General features: G+C 37.9%; 1 protein-coding gene across 1 annotated transcript in view; it reads right to left on the reverse strand.

Annotated features, from left to right (window-relative positions):
• DLEU7 (deleted in lymphocytic leukemia 7) overlaps positions 1-19556 on the reverse strand; it is a 76810-nt gene that overhangs the window by 18081 nt on the left and 39173 nt on the right. The window contains exon 2 of the mRNA XM_003764567.4: positions 3986-4936. Within this exon, the coding sequence (XP_003764615.1) occupies positions 3986-4306 (321 nt within the window). The 5' untranslated portion in view covers positions 4307-4936. The remainder of the gene's footprint in view (positions 1-3985; positions 4937-19556) is intronic.

Here is a 19556-nt window from a genome sequence, read left to right on the forward strand (position 1 = left end):
ATATGAATGTTATGGAATATTATTGTTCTATAAGAAACGATCAGCAGGAGGATTTCAGAGAGGCCTGGAGAGACTTAGATGAATTGATGCTGAGTGAAGTGAGCAGAACCAGGAGATCATTTTATCAACTGTGATTGACTTGGCTCTTTTTAACAATGAGATGAATCAAGGCAATTCCAATAAACTTGGGATGAAGAGAGACATCAGAACCCAGAGAGACTGAATATGGATCAAAGAATAGTATTTTCAGATTTTTCCCCTCTTGACCTGATTTTTTTATACAACAAGGCAAAAATGGAAATACTTTTAGAAAGATTACACATATTTAATTTATTGCAGATTATTTGCTGTCTGTAGGAGGAAGGAGGTAGCATAGCAAGGGAGAAAAATTTGGAACACAAAGTCTCACAATAACAAATGTTGAAAACTATAGGCATGTATTTGGAAAATAAAACACTTTTGAAATTTTTTTTTAATAAACAGTCCAGATAACAAATTACAATATCTAAACCATGCTAATTTTAGTGGGATCAGGAGCCCATATGGGATCTCTTAATTGAATCTGGGGGTCCACAAAATTATTATTATCAATAAATGTTTGAAGATTTATATACTTTCATACCTCAAGTCACATAAAAATTTCTTGAACAAAAAGGAGTCATGGATAGAAAAAGTTTAAGAAGCCTCGGACTGGAGCATGAATGGAGGAGAGAAGTTGAAAAAGCAACATTAGTTTGGGCCAAAATAGTATCAGTCTTTGGGATGGGGGAGATTGCACTGAGATACATTATAATGAAACTACATGAGGAGCCTTAGACTCTTGGTACTCAAAATAAAACATTTAAGAATTAAGGAATCAATAGCTGAATTATTAATATAAAGTATTAAAGTGTTATTTTAACAGAAGTTTATATATATATGTATGTATATTATATGTTTTCTTTTTTCTATCTACTTTCTTTTCTGTACTTGCAAACTCATCCATCAGAACAGAAACTCACTATAAATAAGGATTATGTCATTCTTTACATTTATACTCCTGGCACGTAGCAGGATTGATCATTGTTATATCCTCCTCCATACTGAAATGCCAGTCATCCATCATGTAATACACACAGCTCAGTTAACTGCATATGTATGCCCTTAACAATCCTTTCCCTTTCCAGTTAGCATGGGCCTGAGACAAGATCTTCTGTGATTTTGTTGTTATCTCATCAATTTAAAGAATTCCAGATTTCCCTTCTTAGAAATATAACTGTAGAGAATATCTAATCTAACCCTCTCATTTATAAAGATGAGCAAACCAAAGTCCAGGGGAATTAGAGCATAGGGTACCAGTGGTGAGGAAAGCAAGATGGACTTGAAATCAAAGGACCTACGTCTAAATCTTGGATCTTCCACTTGATAACATGGGACCTTTCACAAAGTTACAACCCCTCTAAACCTTAATTTTAAGAAAGGTAGCATGGTGCAGTGGATAGAACAAACTGGACCTGTGTTCATATCCTGATTTTAAAGTTTACTAACTATAGGACCCTGGCCAAGTCATTAAAAAAAAAAATTTGTGCCTCAGTTTCCTCATCTGTAAAAATCAGGTTAGGCTCAACAGTTTTGGATACCTCTTCCAGATCCCTATCCTTTGATCCTAAGTGACTTGCTTAACACAGTAATAAGGAAAGGGAGATTCAAACATCTTATCCAACTTTCCTATTTTATACATGAGATATTATACCTTGATGACTCATTATTTAACATACAGATCTGGAAACAGAGATTGTTTCTGGATTTAATGACTTGCTAAGTTCAGCAAGTCAGTAATAAATGCCAAAGCTGGGCCTCAAACCCAGATCTTAAATTTTCACACAACACACCGACTGTCTCATAACACTTATCTAGGTGTAAGTTTCAATGCAGTTTTTAAAATTTCTATTTTATTTTTAATTTTGGGAACAAAACAATATAGTTTTTAAAAAATATCTATCAGATGACTTAAAGTCACACCTAGTGTATAATAGCTTTCCTTCTAATATATAAGAACAGCAAACGCTGGGTATTACAAAATTTATCTCATACTATCATTTAGCTTCCTGTTAAACATGTTTAAAAAGTCCTTTGGGCACCTGTTTGACCACCAAGACTCTAGAAGCAATACTGCAGCTAGAAGATGCCTTGGAAATTATTTTTATTTTACATTATTTTATCTGAATACTTTCGTTTTACATGTAGGATAACCAAAGAAACTGCTTCATCACCCATCTAAGTAAATAATTGGCAGAGTACTTTATGGAGATACTGCCAATCGGCAGTATTTTTTTAAGCAGTTTGCAACCTTAAGAGGGAACAGGTGCCATACAAACATAAGCTCTTTTACTTAGCAGGCATTTAATATTAATATTCACACTTCAACACTTTGGGCTTAAACCTTCTCAGCCTGCTCAGTAAGTGGCCAGATTATTGACTCAGTAGTCCTCTAAACCCCGTGGCAATCCAGACTAGTAGTGAAAATAAATGTAATTCATGGGTGTGAAAAAAACTTTAAATGTTATAAAGATAATTTAGTGAGGAAAACAGCCAGGTGATTTACTAATCCCACCTGCACCACAGGAAGGCCATAGAAGGCTGAAGCTGAAAGGGGCCTTTGAGACCAGAGACCAACTTTGTATCTTGGAAAGTGAGGAAACTGAGGCAAAGTGAAAGGAAACCTTTTGTCCAAGATTACACACAGTTTAAATTAAGAAACCAAAATCTGAACCAAGCTTCTGTTCCAATCCATCAGAAAATTTAATTCCTGGTATACAAGAAGGGCTATATAAATATTTGTAATATATTAAGGGATGACCTTAATCAACTGTTCTCACATCCATACAGTGAGGGGGTGATGATTTCAAAATCTGGACTCAAGGCCATTCCTATTCACCAGAAAAGTATTTTATAAATGTTAATTAAAATAATTTTTAAGACTCGGACTATTTTCATACCTACAAGCATACAGCAATGGTGTAAATTTCAAATTCTGAATCCAGGGCTCTTTCCAATCCATCACAAAAGTAAGTGCTTGGTGCCCAGCAAGTGCCATATAAAATGTATTAACCTTATATGTGTATATATTTGTTATCATTAATATCATTGATTTTGTGGTTATTAAATGATGAGATTGGCCAATTGTTTTCATACCCAGAAGCACAAAGGAGTGATGACTTCAAAATCTGAACCCAGAGAGCCTCTTTCCAATTCACCAGAAAATTGTTTTACAAATGTAAGCTAATTATTATCAAGCTTACCGTCTGGCTGTTTTCATATTCAGATGCATATGGCTGAGATGCCACTTTCAAAATTAAAATTCTTTCTAATCCACCACAAAATTAAGTGCCTGACACAAAGCAAATACCACATAAACTATTATTATTATTATTATTATTAAAGGGCCTTTCCAAGCCACCGCAAAACTGACTATATTGTAAGCCCTATATAAATGTTGATATTAACGTTATGATTAGCTTGGCCAACGGTTTTCACAACCAGAAGCACAAAGAGGTGGTGATTTACAGCCAGGAGGTAAAAAAGCCACAAGAATAAGCAGGATCACTTGCCCTCTGCTCCCAACTTCCATTTGCGGAGGATGCTAACACAGCAGGAAAAGGGGGACGAGCCAGGACAGGATGCTCTCTTGCCTCCAGGACACGCATGCACACGCATGCACACACAAGCGTGCACATGCACCCCTACGCACGCTTTCCCCGTGCATCTTCACTGGCAGGGACTACTTTTCTTCCAGGATGTTTTTGCAATGCACTGTTCCAAACCTGCCACTGCCCTCCTTCCCTTCGGTGGCTTAACCCCACTCCCACTCGCGCTGCCCCTCGGTTCTGGCCAACCCAGCGTAGGGTCCGGGGGTGAGAGGTCAGGGCTAACCCTGGGGCCCAGCAGGGGATTACCCCGCGCTGGGAGGCGACGAGAAACGGGGTAGGGGGTGGGAGGAACTTACTTTCAAGTAGATGGGGAAGCCCAGTTCCTGATGCAAGGGTTTTAGGATGGTCTGCTCCACCCGGATAAGCTGAGAAGTGGACTCGACGACGCGGCCCAGCGAACACTGACCGCAATCCCCCGCACCTTCCGCCTTCGCCACGGCCGGGCCCCCGCCCTTTTCTCCGTTCTCTCTGGGGCCTGGCTGCCCCGGGGCTGCGGACACTTGCTGGGAGTAAAGCAGGTCGTCCTCCTCGTCCCTCTGCTGCTGCAAGAGCCGCAGGGTCTGCAGGGCCACTATCTGGTGACTGATAGCGACCTGGAGGCTGCCAGTGGGGGCCATGGTTGCCCCGGGGTTTTCTGCCCTACTCCTCGCGCAGGTGAGGAATGAGAGAGGGCAGGAGCGGGTGATTGAGGTCAACAGGGTCACATTTTCCGCCAGTTCCCTTCCCTCCCGCCCCTACTCCCCAGGAGCGCTTCTTTTCTCGCTGCGTGTGGCCGCGGCCCCGCCCCCCTCGACCTGTAATCAATGACTTGTTGGTTTCAGCTCCGGTATGGAGCCCTAAAAGCGGTCCGGAGTCCGCTCGTGCCATACGGAGCGTTTCTTTCCTCCCTTTTTCGTAAGGATCCGGTTGGATGGGGCCCCTTTATTATTTCTGCACATATTTGGGGATGCGAAAAGAAAAGCTCCTCTTTGGGGAGAAAAGCTTTCTCTTCGGCCCTGTGGAGGATAAAACGGAGCGCTAAAGGGACTAAGTGTGAAAGGCCCGCAGGGAAACTCAGAGAAGCGTATCTGGAAATCTAAACTAAAAAGCTATCATTTCTCTCCCGGCTACAGCGGCTTTTTTTTTTTTTCTGGGAACTATTTGCAGCAATACAACATTGCAGCAGTTTGTTTGCAATAGGATTTTCACATGTTCTCCTCCGGTGATTCTTGCTGCCTTTGCACCTGAAAGCCGGATTGCTAGGCTTTCTGGAGGAAAAAAGAAAAAAAAAAAAAAGGTTTAAGAAGGAAAGAAGTTGAAAATCAGAAAGAGGAAAGAGTCGCACCTGAACTAACTCGAGAAGGAGCATTCCTGGCACCGCAGAGTAAGCCAGAGGATCCTATATGTTTTTGTAAGAAGGTCCCAAAGGATTTAAGACAGCAACACTTGATTCTAAATCCATTTCTATGCTGTGAACCCGGGGGCAGCTGTACAAATATTTGCTGTTTTTAATTAAGTCTAACATTGCTACTTCCTTGATTTAAGTTAGGTCAAAGAATTGGCAATTTTATGCTTTGGTAGACGAAGCAAACTAGCGGTGTGCTGTATTGGTGCTTAAAAAAGAATAGAAAGTAAGAAGGAATAGAAGTGGAGCCCCAATTCAAGGTTCCCTAGCTCCCTGTTTTCCTTTCCTCCCTCCTTCCCCCCCCCCCCACAGCTTAAGTGTTCAATTTAAAAAAGGGCCTTAATGGTCTTTGCTTGGGATAATTTTATCTAAACTTGCAGCTTGCTCCCAAATTAAATTTTAAGGCATGTTTTTCATGTTCTTTGAAAAGGCCAAGACCGTTTCTTTGATCAGGATTGTCGGCTCACATTACCATTTTAATCACATCACTGCAAAAGTCCCTTCTTGTTCAGCAGAATTAAGCTGGATAGATTCCGATTTGCTGACTGTGATTACAGGGCAGTTATCTTTCACTGGATCTGTATTTGCAAAGCCACAATTTTGTCTATGGCACATCCTAAGGACCAGATTGTGCATGTAGCAGTTTTCAGAGGAGTAGCACAAAATGTTTCAAAGTAGTTAATTAGTCCCTACAATAAGAACCATGTGTATAGTTTACAATCCCCTCCAGGCACAGCAAAGCTGGAGTAAAAAAAAATTGGGGTTCAAAAATTAAAAAGATGGGATGAGCAGATTTAAAGTTTCGTGGAAGGCAAAACTTAATTTTAAAAAAATTCAGAGCTGTCAAAAGGAAAGTTTTTCAACCCAATACTGGGAGGTTTTCTAGCAGAGTCCTCTGGATTCCTTATAGATGTTCATAGTTAGGTGTTAGTTGGGCCAAGTGACCCTTGAGGAAGTTTCCAAACTTCAATTTATGTAAGTAAAGGAAGAGAAACTGGAAAAGCCAGAAAACAAGATCTCATGTTTCCAGTAGGAAAGATGACTTGGCCTTTGGGGGAAAAAATAATAGTGGTCTCAAATAGGATCTGAAGACAGTTCTGAGCTGAAAAAACCCAGATTAATGAGTGTAATCAATCTAGAGAAACTGCCATTTAATATAAGGGAGGCAGCTGTGGTGTTCTGTAACAGAGAAATCAAGTTGGCATTAACCACATACTAGCTATGTAATATTGGCCAGTCAATTAGTCTCTTCGAGCCTCCGTTTTCTCATAGGGAGTGGGGAGTAGGGATGATAATTATTCTGCTATTTCTGTTGCCTGGTTATTATGAGGATAGCCCTTTGTGAAGTGCTGTACCAGTGTGAGTTATCACCAGGCTGGGTTGTTGCTACAAAGAAACACATTTCTAGCTGAATTAAGGGGCCAAGGTCAGCAGCTCACCAAAAGACAGCCCAGAGGGGAAGGATGACTAACTGTCCCAAGAAAGGAAGAGCGTTAATGGGGTAGTAGCCCAGTGGTCCATGTTAGGAAAGCTTCCAGAGTACTGCTTCTAGAATTACTTTGCGCACTCCCAGATTACCCTCCCATAAAGCGAAAACTGCTACAGATTACTCTCTGTGGGACATCCCACTAACTTTTAGAAGCTCTGCTTCTAGTGCCTGGCAGGAAAGGAGAAATTGTGGGATGGTTGGAAGAAGGAGGAAAGGAATTCCTAGGAGATTGAAAGCCCCCCAAAGTGAAAACCTATTCCCAGTCATTGGGCAAGTGAATACAGTGACAAATCCCTGGCTCTCCCAGATATGGCAAAAGGCTTTTCCCCCTGTAATCCAAAGTGATGGTGTGTTAACAAAGGGTGTTGGGTCTAATATTAAGTTTTTAAAGAAATTTATATCATACATGTGATATAGCAGGACATTCTTGCCCTTGGAGCAAATTCAATTGAGTTTGGATGGTCAGTATCACAGTGGTGTAAGGATAGTAGGGCTAAAGAATATCATCCAGAGAAAGGAAGTGGGAGCAGTTTATGGCCCAGACCATTTATTTATCACTTCCACAGAAAGGTAGCAGGAAGAGGAGGGGAGAAAGGCGCAATAGTGATGGGATCCTGAAGTTGTCTGTTATAAAGTAAAACTAATAAGAATTTATTAAGGAACTACCATGTGCCAGCTAGCGTTCTAGACATTGGACATACAAAACCAAAAATGAAACATTTTATTCCCTCAAAGGATTTTACTCTATCCAGGAACATAACTTCCACATAAATAATTGTGCAATAGTTTGGTGTGATGGATAGAACACTAAACCTGGCACCAAAAAAAAATTAGTTCAAATAAGGAATTTGATTCAATAGGAAAGAAAGAATCATTAGAGGCATAGAGAAAAGTAGAGAGTCTGAAGAATAGGAAGAAGGCCAGTCTAGAAAGAGGGAGATTGGTAAATATCTGTGTACTTAAATACAAATGTATGTGTGTGTGTGTGTGTGTGTGTATGCGTGTGTTTGTATAATATGTATATTTATATATATATATATATATATATATATATATATATGTGTGTATATATAGGTATCTTCCCACATTCTACTATATATATAATTCTATATATTATTTGTAATATTAATATAGTATATACACTTGTATGACTATTATAATATATAGCATAGAAATATTTTATATAATAATAAACATTATAATATGTGTGTAACTTACATATACAATATATATGATGTATATGTTATATATAATATATACTAAATATAGTATAATATATTATAATGTATACATGTTTGTAATATATGTGAATATATACATGCCAGTATATATAATATATACAATAACATTGAAAGGTAAATTGGGGACTGCTTATGAAAGGTTTTAAATGCTATACAAACAAGTATATCTTTTATCCTAGGCAATAGAGGAAGCTATTGGAGTTTATTAAGTAGAAGAGTGACATGGTCAGACCACTTTAGAAAAATGACTTTGGCAACTGTGTAGAAAACAGACTGGAGGATAGGAGGAGAAATTGGAGATAAGTAAATCAATGAGAAAATTATCGCAATACTCCAGGTAAGAGGTGATAAGGATCTGAGATAAATGTATAGAAAAATGGAAATAGACATTTAAAATATTTTAGAGGCCAAGTACATCATAACTTGGCAGCTGATGAGTTATATGAAGTGAAGAAAAATAAGAATTAAAAGATAATGTGAAAATTACAAAGCTGGTTAACTGGAAAGATGGCAGTCTGCTCAAGTGGATTTGGAGTTGAAGAGTAGGAGACAGAATGATGGTTCAAATCGAACATAAAAAGTTTGAGATGGACCATCAGTATAATGTTTCCAATAGTCAATTGGTGAAATAGAACTGGTGCTTAAGAGTCAAGGCAATAAATATGTAAGTATTTATTTTGGTCCAGTCACTAAGCTAAGGTCTAAGGATGTAAAGTCAAAAATAGGATCTTGCACTCAAGAAGCTTACAGTCTGATGGAGAGACAACATAAAAAGAGCTATGTATAAATAAGATATATAGATATAGATGTTTGGTTACCTAGATATAGATATATGATATGGATACACACACACACACACACATATACACACACACACACCTGGAGATAATCACATTAATCACAAAAGGAAGAAGGATTAAGGGAAATCAGAAAAGGTTGGTAGAAACTGAAACATCTTCTGAGATTGAGGAAACCAGGGAATCCAGGAGATGGAGATGTGGAAGAAGAGCATTTTAGACATGAGCAACATCCAGTGAAATGTCATGAATTCAAAGAAGTAATGTGATATGAGGAATATCAAGAAAGCCAGAGTATCCAAATCAAGATAGTAGGTAAAGAGAATAGTAGGCATCTCATTAAACTTAATATATCAGAGATTGAATTTGTTATCTTTTCTCCTAAACCCTCCCTGTTCTAAGTTGCTCTATGTTTGTCAAGGACACCACCATACTTCTAGTCACCCAGGCTTGCAGCCTCTCTTCATTCCTGATCCCCCACTCTCACTTCAAATGCAATCTGTTGCCAAAACCTTCAGATCTTTCCTCCTAACCATCTCTTGAGAATACTCTCTTCTCTCTTTTGTGGCCTTCATCCCCTCAAATCTGAATTATTTCTTTTTTTAAAAAAATTATTTTCCCCAAATTACATGTAAAAACTATTTTTATCATTTGGTTGTTGAAAAAAGGACCCCCATGTGCAAAAATATTTGTGGCAGCCCTTTTTTGTAGAGGCAAGGAACTGGAAACTGAGTTGGTGCCAATCAGTAGAGGAATGGCTCAATAAGTTCTGGTATATGAATATTATGGAATATTATTGTTCTATAGAAACAATCAGGAGGATGATTTCAGAAAGGCCTGGAGAGACTTACATGAACTGATGCTGGGTGAAATGAGCAGAACCAGGAGATCATTGTATATAGTAACAAGATTATATAATGATCAATTCTGATGGACATGGCTCTCTTCAATAGTGAGGTGATTGAGGCTTATTCCAATGATCTTGTGATAGAGAGAGCCATCTGCTCCCAGAAAGAGGACAATGGGGACTGAATGTGGACCACAACATAGTATTTTTTACTTTTTTCTTGTTGTTTGCTTGAATTTTGTTTTCTCTCTCATTTTTTCCCTTTTTGATCTAATTTTTCTTCTGCAACATAATAATTGGGGAAATATGTATAGAAGAATTGTACATATTTAACATATATTGAATTACTTGCTGTCTAGGAGAGGGGGTAGGGAGAAGAAAGGAAGAAAAAAATTGGAACACAAATTTTGCAAGAGTGAATGTTGAAAACTATGCATATGTTTTGAAAATAATAAGCTTTTAAAATTTTGGTTGTATTTTTTATGTTTTGATAGGAAAATTATATTCCTCTCTTCCTGTGACAGTAAGTAAACAGATACAGGTTACATATATGCAGTCATATAAAACGTATTTCCATATAAGTAATTTTTTGAAAACAAAACAGAAGAATTGACGAAAGGAAGGAGGGAAGAAAAGGAAGGAAGGAAGGAAGAGAGAAAGAAAGGAAGGAAGAGAGAAAGAGAAAATCCGTCAGTCTGTATTCACATACCATGCATTTTTCATCATGAGTCTTTTGGGATTGCCTTGGATCATTGTATTGCTGAGAAGAGCTGTCATCCACAGTTGTTCATCATACAGTATTGTTGTTACTGTATTCTACTCATTTCACTCTGCATCAGTTCACATAAGTCTTTCCAGGTTTTTCTGAAATTATCCTGCTCATCATTGTTTATAGCACAATGGTATTCCATTACCCAATTGATGAGCATCCCTCAATTTCCAATTCTTTACCACCACAAAAAAGATGCTACAAAAATTTTTGCACAGGTAGGTGTTTAATAAGTGTTTTGTTGACTGATGATAAATTAATAAGTGTTTTGTTGACTGATGATAAAAAAAATAAAAGAACAGTTTCTGAAAAGCCAAACTCAGGCTAAGAGATAGTATATAGATCTGAGAGTCATCTGCATAAAGATGGTAATTAAATCAGGGGAGCTGTTGAAATCATCAAATGAGAGCTTATAAAGGGAAGAGAAGAAGGTTTGAGAGAGTCTGGAAGTATAATGACAGTAAGGGGACAAGGTTAGACAATTTCTCTCTGAAAAAGCAGCATGGGGAAAGTACATACCTCGGGTATTGATTGATGCCCTGGGAAAATGTCCTAAAATAATTATAGCTATGGAAAAGACAGTTTTAAAACTGCATGTGAGTTACCTAAAAGGGGACAAATTTAAGCATTTTTTGTGTTTGGGGGGGGGGGTCAGCTTTCTTCTGAAGATATCCGGGAAATTCTAAAGTGCTGTCATTAACTGTACCCCAAGATAATTGAATGAAAAGAAAAACACAACCAATGAGCTAGAAGGGGGGAAGTAATTATTACTACTTCAAATTAGCACTGAGGAAAAGCATGCATAAAAGGTACAACTAGATATAAAGATGGAGAGTAAAGCAGAAAATAGAAGAGTTAAGAAAAAATATAAACTCACTAAAATATTATAGGAGTATTTTTTGTAGTTTTAAAGAAATCCGAACAAACGAGATGTCCATCAATTAGGAATTGGCTGAACAAATTGTGATATGTGAGTGCAATGGAAAATTACTATGCTCTAAGAAATAATGAATGTGATGAATAGAGATAAGGGAAGACCAAATGAACTGATACAATGGAAAATAACTTGAACTAGGAAGACAATATACAAAATGATTACAACAAAATAAATAGAACCAAAAAGCAACTGAAATAGAATGTTGTGAAATTACAAAGAATAAGCTTGACCCCAAAGAAGATAAATGATAAGATGGCTCTTCTTATTTCTTCTGCAAAGTTAGGGGTTTACAGATGTAGAATATTTCATATGTCAGATTTCTCTTTGATTCATTGATTGGCTTAATTGAATTTTTCCCTCATCTTTTTAATTTTATTCTTATTCTTCATTGTAAGGAATGGTTCTTTGGGGCAAGAATGATATAGTCATAAAAAGTAAGTAATGTTAAAACAAAAAAATATTAATAAAATCTCTGAGGGGGGGGTAATAAAAATTGAAAAAAAGAATAGATTCAGATCAGAAAAAATTAGCAACTAAAACCATGGTCATTTTTATTTTTTTCACTCAACTATTTTAGCAGATGATGCTGTCAGAACAATTAAAAACCGCCTAGTGGGTATACTCAGGCACTGTGGAGTCCTTGTAACCTTGTTTGGACTTTCATACCTCTTCTTAAGAGAAACACCATCAGCTGAAATGTGGGCTTTATCAGTGGGCCAGCAAGAACTCAGGTCAATACCTGGGTTCCCACTAGTTTTGAAATGTACACCTGATTTTGATCCATGAGTACAATTTTGATGTGAATGCCCCAAATTTGATGATAATGCATGTTGGTGTTGGAAAATGTACATTTCAGAGTCGCTTATGTGACCACAATTTGTTCAACCAGTTCCCAGTTGATGGACATCTATTTTGTTTGGACCTCTTTGAAACTACAAATCCTATAAATATTTTGGTAAGTTTATATTTTTTCTTAACTCTTCTACTTTCTGCTTTACTCTCCATCTTTATATCTAGTTGTACCTTTTAAGTATGTTTTTCCTTAATGCTAAGTAGTGCTGGAAAAATCATTAGCCTTCTATCTTAAAACCTTAAGCCATATAGTGAGTGCCTTGATATTCTAGGCAGTTCCTCACAATGACCTTCATCTCAAAGCCTGACATATAGTACCCATGAAGGAAATAGTTTCAGGGCAGTTAGTCCAGTATTCCTCTCGAACAGAAAAAACTGTGATTTTAAAAACATGTAGTTATTTCTTAAGTCCATGGCTCCTGATTCTTGGCTTCACATGTATTTATTAGTACCTCTTCTAGCTAAGGTGAAATAAAATAAATTATTTTATTTATATAATAAAATAAATTAATAGATATGGAAAGAAGAAAAAAATTGTTAGTTGTTGTTCATCTGGTAGTCCAACCCAAGACTATCATTTCTTTGATGTCATATGTTTACCAATTAATAAATTGGGAACATGGGATGCTGTAAAATACAAAATAAATACTTACTGCACACAGAAACCATTTTACTTGGCACTGATAAAACAACACAAAAATATTGCCTCCAATGGAAAATGTCAGGACTTCCAGAAGATAATTTCAAATTGGAAAAATTGTTCTGATTATTGTAGTGTTAGAATGGTTGAATTTAGCATTCATATCAGAAGTTTTCCAGGTGTTTCAACTTAACCATGATGCAATTTAACAAAGGTTTACTAAGTCTCTGCTATATGGAAGGCACTGAACTACATTAAATGTACAAAGATAAACATAATACAGATCTTGTTCTGGAGGAGCTTGCAATCTAATAATTGGAAAAGACAGACATAATTAATGAGAAAGAGAAAGTCAGAGAAATGCTAAATATGAGTTTGGGTAATAAAATCAGAGGGAAAAGATTGTTTTCAGGATGGGAGAGAAGTCTCAAGGTGATATTGGCGCTAGCCATTGTCTTAAAGGAAGGAAAGTTCCTCAATAAATGGAAACAAGAGTTGGAATGGGGTTCATGAGCACATGCCTAGCAGAGAGAATAGCAAAGAACAGTAAGCAGAAGAGAGCATTTTGAGAGTGATAGAATGCAATCCAGGTGGGTTAACTCTAATTTTGTTTGGCTGACTTTAAATAGGAAGAATTCAGTCTGAGGTGGTTAGACAGATAAGTTGAAATTTTTATCCATTTCAATTTTTAATATTATATAATTGTCCAAAGATACCTCCTTAAGGAGAGGATTTTGCTTCGAAGCCTTGTCACATTTCATTGCTCTATGTCAAGGGTCCTCAAACTATAGCCTGCAGGCCTCATAGCCCGCTGAGGATGTTTATGCGGCCCGCGGGGTTATGGCAAAATCAGACCGGAAGTGACGTTTGACCTAAACTCCCATTAGTGACGCCCACTTCTGGCACTGGGCTAAGGCGGCAAAAACAGTGTGAGACGATACTGAGGTGAGGTGAGTTCCCAGACTGGGGTGTGTGGTGTGGGGAAGGAGAGAGATGCAGAAGATGGAGAACTGATGGCCCACGGCCTTGTACAGTAACGGCAGCCACCACAACAGACAGGCGTGGGGGATGCACAGTGCATGCTGCGTATGTCACCGCCACTGCAGGGGGAATTCACTGCAGCAGTGAAGGTTGGAAGCGGGAGCATGAAGAGCGCAAGAGAGAGTGCGGGGAAACTGAGGAATCACAGCGCAGAGGCAGCTTGGAGGAAGTTGGGCATTACAGTCTGTATGTCTCTGTGTGGGCAAAGTTATTGCTGGTATATTGTTTTGGTAGTGCTGTGTGTGTGTGAGTGTGTGTGTATATATATATATTATATATATATATATATAATATATATATATATATATATGTATGTATTTTATTAATAGCAATCTGGAATCTCTAGGAAATAATGATGTCAAGAAAAAGAAAAAATTGACTCAAGAGTATAGGATATTCAAAGAACAGTGGACTTATGATTACTTTTTCATGCAGTACAAGGAAAGAGCTGTATGTCTGATATGCTAGACACTATATTCTGTGTTCCAAGAATATAATTTGTATCAACACTATGAAACTCAACATAAAGATAAATATGATTGGTTGGAGAAGTGAGAAAAGATAAAAAATTAAAACTTAAAAATACATTGACAACTCAGCAAAATACTTTTGTGAAGCAGAAGCAGCTAAATATTTCATCACTGCGAGAAAGTTTTCAAGTTTCAAGCTAATAGCATGCACTGGCAGACCATTTGTGGAGGGAGAATTTGTTAAAAGAATGCCTTCTTTCTGTTGCCAAAGAGATGTGTCCAGAGAAGGCCAATTTATTTAGTACAATGAGTCTTTCAGGACCTACAGTTACACGGAGGACTGAAGAAATGGGAGACAATCTGCATCAGCATTTGCAAAACTCCATAAAAAAATTTCATATTTTTCCTTGGCACTCAATGAAAGCAATGATGTTCATGATTCTGCGCAACTTCTAATTTTTATTCATGGGATGAATGATTATTTTGAAGTCATAGAAGAGCTTGTTGCACTGCAAAGCATCAAAGGAACAACTACAGGAAAGGATATCTATGAAAAGGTTTGCCAAACTATGAATAGTTTGAAGCTGGACTGGGCTAAACTAGCCAGCGTGACAACTGATGGTGCTCCTAGCATGTGGGGGTCTAAGAAAGGAGTAATTGCTCACATTAATCAACAGATGGACAAACATAACCATTCTCCTCCAATATCCATACACTGCCTCATCCACCAACAAGCGCTGTGGAGTAAATCACTGAAGTGGGACTCTGTTATGAAAATTGTGGTATCTTGTGTTAACTTCATTAGAGCTAATGCACTAAATCACAGACAATTTCAGGAATTTCTGTCTGAGCTAAATGTTGAGTATGAAGATGTTCTATATCACACAAGTCCATTGGCTGAGTCGAGGGAGAGTTTTGAAACGTTTCTATGACTTACTTCCACAGATTACAACTTTTCTACTTTCAAAAAACAAAGAAGTACCAGAGCTCAATGATGCAGAATGGAAATGGCACCTTGCCTTTCTGACAAATGTAACAGAGCTACTCAATAATTTCAATATGCAACTTCAAGGAAAGGGGAAGCTCATCTGTGATATGCAATCACATGCCAAAGCATCTGAAGTAAAATTAGGCCTCCTCATCAAACAAGTGAAGGAGGAAAACTTCTGCCATCTCCCCACAACTCAAAATCTGTTAGCAGAAAAACGCTAATTGCATTCCCAAACAAAACATGTGTGGATTCACTGGAAAAATTGCAAAAGGAGCTCCAATTAAGATTTAAAGAGCTTCATCTCCATGAACAGGACATACAGCTTTTCCATAGCCCATTTTCTATTGACATTGAAAATTCCAATTTACCAAATGGAACTGGCTGAACTGTAGAATTGTGACTCTCTGAGAGACATATTCAAGTCAACCAGCCTTCATAATTTCTATGCATCTCTCCCCTCTGAGACATATCCTCATCTCAGGAACCATGCACTCAAAATGGCAACCGTCTTTGGCAGCACTTATGTCTGTGAACAGACTTTTTCTAGAATGAAACATTTGAAATCTCCAACCAGATCAACTGGTTGCACTTGCATCACTTGTTACGACTAGCAGTGACAAATATGGAACCAGACATTGGCCATCTCATTAGTCAAAAGCAGGCCCATAGTTCCCATTGAAATACTGGTAAGTTTGTTGATTTAACTTTACTTCATTTTAAATATTGTATTTGTCCCCGTTTTGTTTCTTCACTTCAAAATAAGATATATGCAGCGTGCATAGGAATTTGTTCATAATTTTTGTTTTTCCTATAGTCCGGCTCTCCAACAGTCTGAGGGACAGTGAACTGGCCCCCTTTTTAAAAAGTTTGAGGACCCCTGTTCTATGTAGATACAGTCATAGTAAGAAAAGGCAATGTATGGAATAAAATGGAGACTAAAGGGTGACAATAACATCTGTGTCTTTCCACTCCCTTGCCCCACCACATCTAATGAGTTATCAAACTTTGTCATTTCTAACAAATATTTTTCACATTCCTCCATCTCTACTCACACTGCCATTCACCCTAGTTCACACCCTCATCAGCTCTCTTTGACTAATGAAATAACTTCCTGATTTCCTGTAGTCTCTCCTACTTGGCTAGAACTTATCTATCCTTGGTCATCTCATCATATCATACCCATGTGTTGTGATACGGGAGCCACCTGCCAGTGGCTGCTGGAGGTCTAATTCAGACCTGTAGAATGGATCTCTTTATGTGAGAGGATGATGATAATGATACAAGGAGACTGAGAAGCAGTTGCTGTTCTCTGACCTCTCTCCTCTTCCCTTTGCCTCCAATTTATTCCATTCCCAATTCACAAGGAACATCTGTGAAGGCTGCTTTGCAACTCCTTCAGAGGTGTTATGATCCACAGCTGCGGAGGCTCTCAGAGAATTGACCTGCCCCCTCACCTAGGCATGGTCCTTAATTCCCTGTTTTTTGTTTTATGGAATTACTATTATTTCCCCCCCACAGCATGGTCAGTAAGTTTGTGCATTAGCTATTATTTGAGTCCACATGCTAAGGTATCTGAGTCCACATGCTAGGGAGTCCAAACAGCACTATAGCAGGTGTTGAAGCTTGTGAAATGCCATGGAGGCAAACTTTCAAATGGAGAAGAGGACTGTAGTCAGAACAGGCATTTAAGTCTCGCATCAGTCTCTTGGCTTCACCCTTTGATGTGTTGGCTCATTTAATTACCCCAACTAAAAAAGTCTTACTGGGGCTCTTCTCCCTTTCCTTCCCATGGGTTACCAAAGAAACTCTGGGAGGATCTTACTCACAAACAGCTCTCAGGTGCTGCTGGTTCTTTGTTTCTTGTGATTCTTGTGTCCCACCTTTGAGCACCACTTGTGTATTAATAATTCATATTTGTATAGAAAAGAAAATATACAAAACTCTTTTTCCATAAAAACCATAAGTGCTGGTTTTGTTGCAAGGGTAGGCATTTATACCTCCATTTAATATAATCATATAAAATGCAGACTTTCAATGAACCAAATATCAATCAAAAGACTAAAGTACTAGGAAATACTATCTCTCCCATTCTTCTCCATCCATCTCCCCCCTCTTCCTCTCTCTTCTCTTCTCTTTTCCTCTCTCTCTTTTTCTCTTTCATCTCTCTGTTTCTCTGTCTCTGTCTCTCTCCTCTCTCTCTCTCCCCCTTTCTCTTTCTTTCCCCCCAAGAAGTCATTCAGAAAAGAAGAGGCTATCCCTAGGAATAGAGACAGCTTAACCATTGACAACTTGGACACAGATGGTTACAGAGGGGAGGAAGTGGCTTCAAAGAGTGTGATCTTTTGCACCAGAGGAGAATAGTAACTATAGGGATGCACTACTGTTTAACTATTTGCTCACCAAAATTGCATGACACATTTTTTCTCCATTACTAAAGTGTGGTGGTTTTCTGGAGGCAGCCTTAGTCTCAGTTGAAATAAATAATTACTCCAAAATCACAGCCAGCTGATAAAAATGCAAACGTTTATTTCTCCTTCCAAAATAGCTTGGTTAGTTGAGGTCTAACTCTCTGCTTGGTTCCAAGAGATCTTGCAGTTTTGTCCTTGGCTTCTGCCTCTGCTTTCTTCAACCTCCAGCCAGCACCAAGTTGGAAGATGCAATGAATCTCTCTTGCCTCGAAGATAGGGCTTGTAGGCTTTCTTCCAGAGTGCTCTGCTCCGACCCCAGTCAATATTCACAAGAGAACTCTTTCGAGAGGCTTACTGGAGCTGTATTTATGCTACTTCTCTGAGAGTGGGATTGTGGGATATCTCCCAGCATGCTCTCTGAAATCTCCCAAACATGTGAGCTCCATTGAGTACTTAGATACTTATAAGCTCTCTAAAGGTGTGAACACAAGCATTGTTTCCATCAGTTGTACTTAGTACCTAGTTTCAAGTTCTGGCCCAAAATATCTTCTTCTAAGATCAAATCAATCATATTGAACCATACTAAATTAGATAATTATTGTTTCTATCAACTCTAATGGCTTAATACTTTGTAAAGATTCCAACACTAAAGTCTACTCCAGAGAGCATAAGTGCTGCAAATCTCCCAGTAACAAAACCAGATTCAAATATAATGAAGAAATATGAAAATCAATAAAAATAGAACAAAGTTGGTTGTTTTCTAAGTCACCAGTGATGTTTCTTTCTTAAATTTAATGCTACTGCTTTAGATGATCTAAAAAACAATAAATCAAGCCCTGATTTGTAGAATTTGCTGATTTCTGAGGTATAAATGCTAATGCTAAAATTTAACAATTGACTTTGAAACCAGCCTAAACTGGTTGTGAACCCTAAAAAGACATTTGTTTTCAGAGTCCAAGAGCTGCACCTAAGGGGAACTTGGTGAGCATTTCACAAAGAGGGAAAAGGACTTCTAGAAAGCAAGGAGTTGTGATTTACTCTTTGCCACATGTGCTTTCCATACTTGTGACCTCCTTTGCATTTTAAGTTTGACTCTATTATCCCTAGCAAGAATATTTTTATAACTATTCTCATTATACCAGGTCAGGAAATATTTTTTCCAAATTTTAATTGTTTGCCTGTTTGCTCATGGGGAACATGGGTTTTCTGAGCATGAATACTAGGAATATTAGGCCCTTCCCATAGAACTGACAATAAAAGTAGCATCTATGATCTAGAAATCTGGTCTACCAAAGTGAGTGGGAATTGGATAAGTGACCCCAGAGGGGTACTACAATATCAGTTCTGCAAATTAAGAAATTGAGACACTGATACTTGTCTTGGGGTCATATAGGTACTAAATATCCAAAACAGAATTCAAATACAAGTCAAGCCTAGCATGCCATCTATTACACTATGTTCCTTCCTCCTTCCTTAAACTAATCTCATCAGTGACAAATATCAGGTTCTTTTTTTCCACCATGTTTGCAGAACATGACACAGAGCCTTTCACATAGTAAGTACTTACTAAGTGGTGTTGACTAAAGTGAATTGACTTTTAAGATGCATTTTATTGTTCTGGATAAGGCAAACACTGAGACTGTGGGTAGCAAGGTGAGTTGCAACATTCTTTTAGGCCACTGAAACGCTAGTAACAGGGACATGTAAGTGGTTTGTGAATACCAGACTGAAGTCAGAAAAACCCATCTTTATAAGTGGAAATCTGGCCTCAGATACTAGCTATATGACCCTGGGCAAGTCGTTAACTATATACATACATACACATACACATGTATATCTGTGTATGTATACATATATATTATATATATCACTAGATATAGATATATCTCTTTATATACATACATTATATATATATATATGTAGAAATTCATTTGTTTGTTTGTATATAGTTCCTCATGTGTAAAATGAACTAGAGAAGGAAATGACAAACTACTCCTGTGT

Source organism: Sarcophilus harrisii, chromosome 3 (assembly GCF_902635505.1).
Source record: "Sarcophilus harrisii chromosome 3, mSarHar1.11, whole genome shotgun sequence".
NCBI classification, from domain to species: domain Eukaryota; kingdom Metazoa; phylum Chordata; class Mammalia; order Dasyuromorphia; family Dasyuridae; genus Sarcophilus; species Sarcophilus harrisii.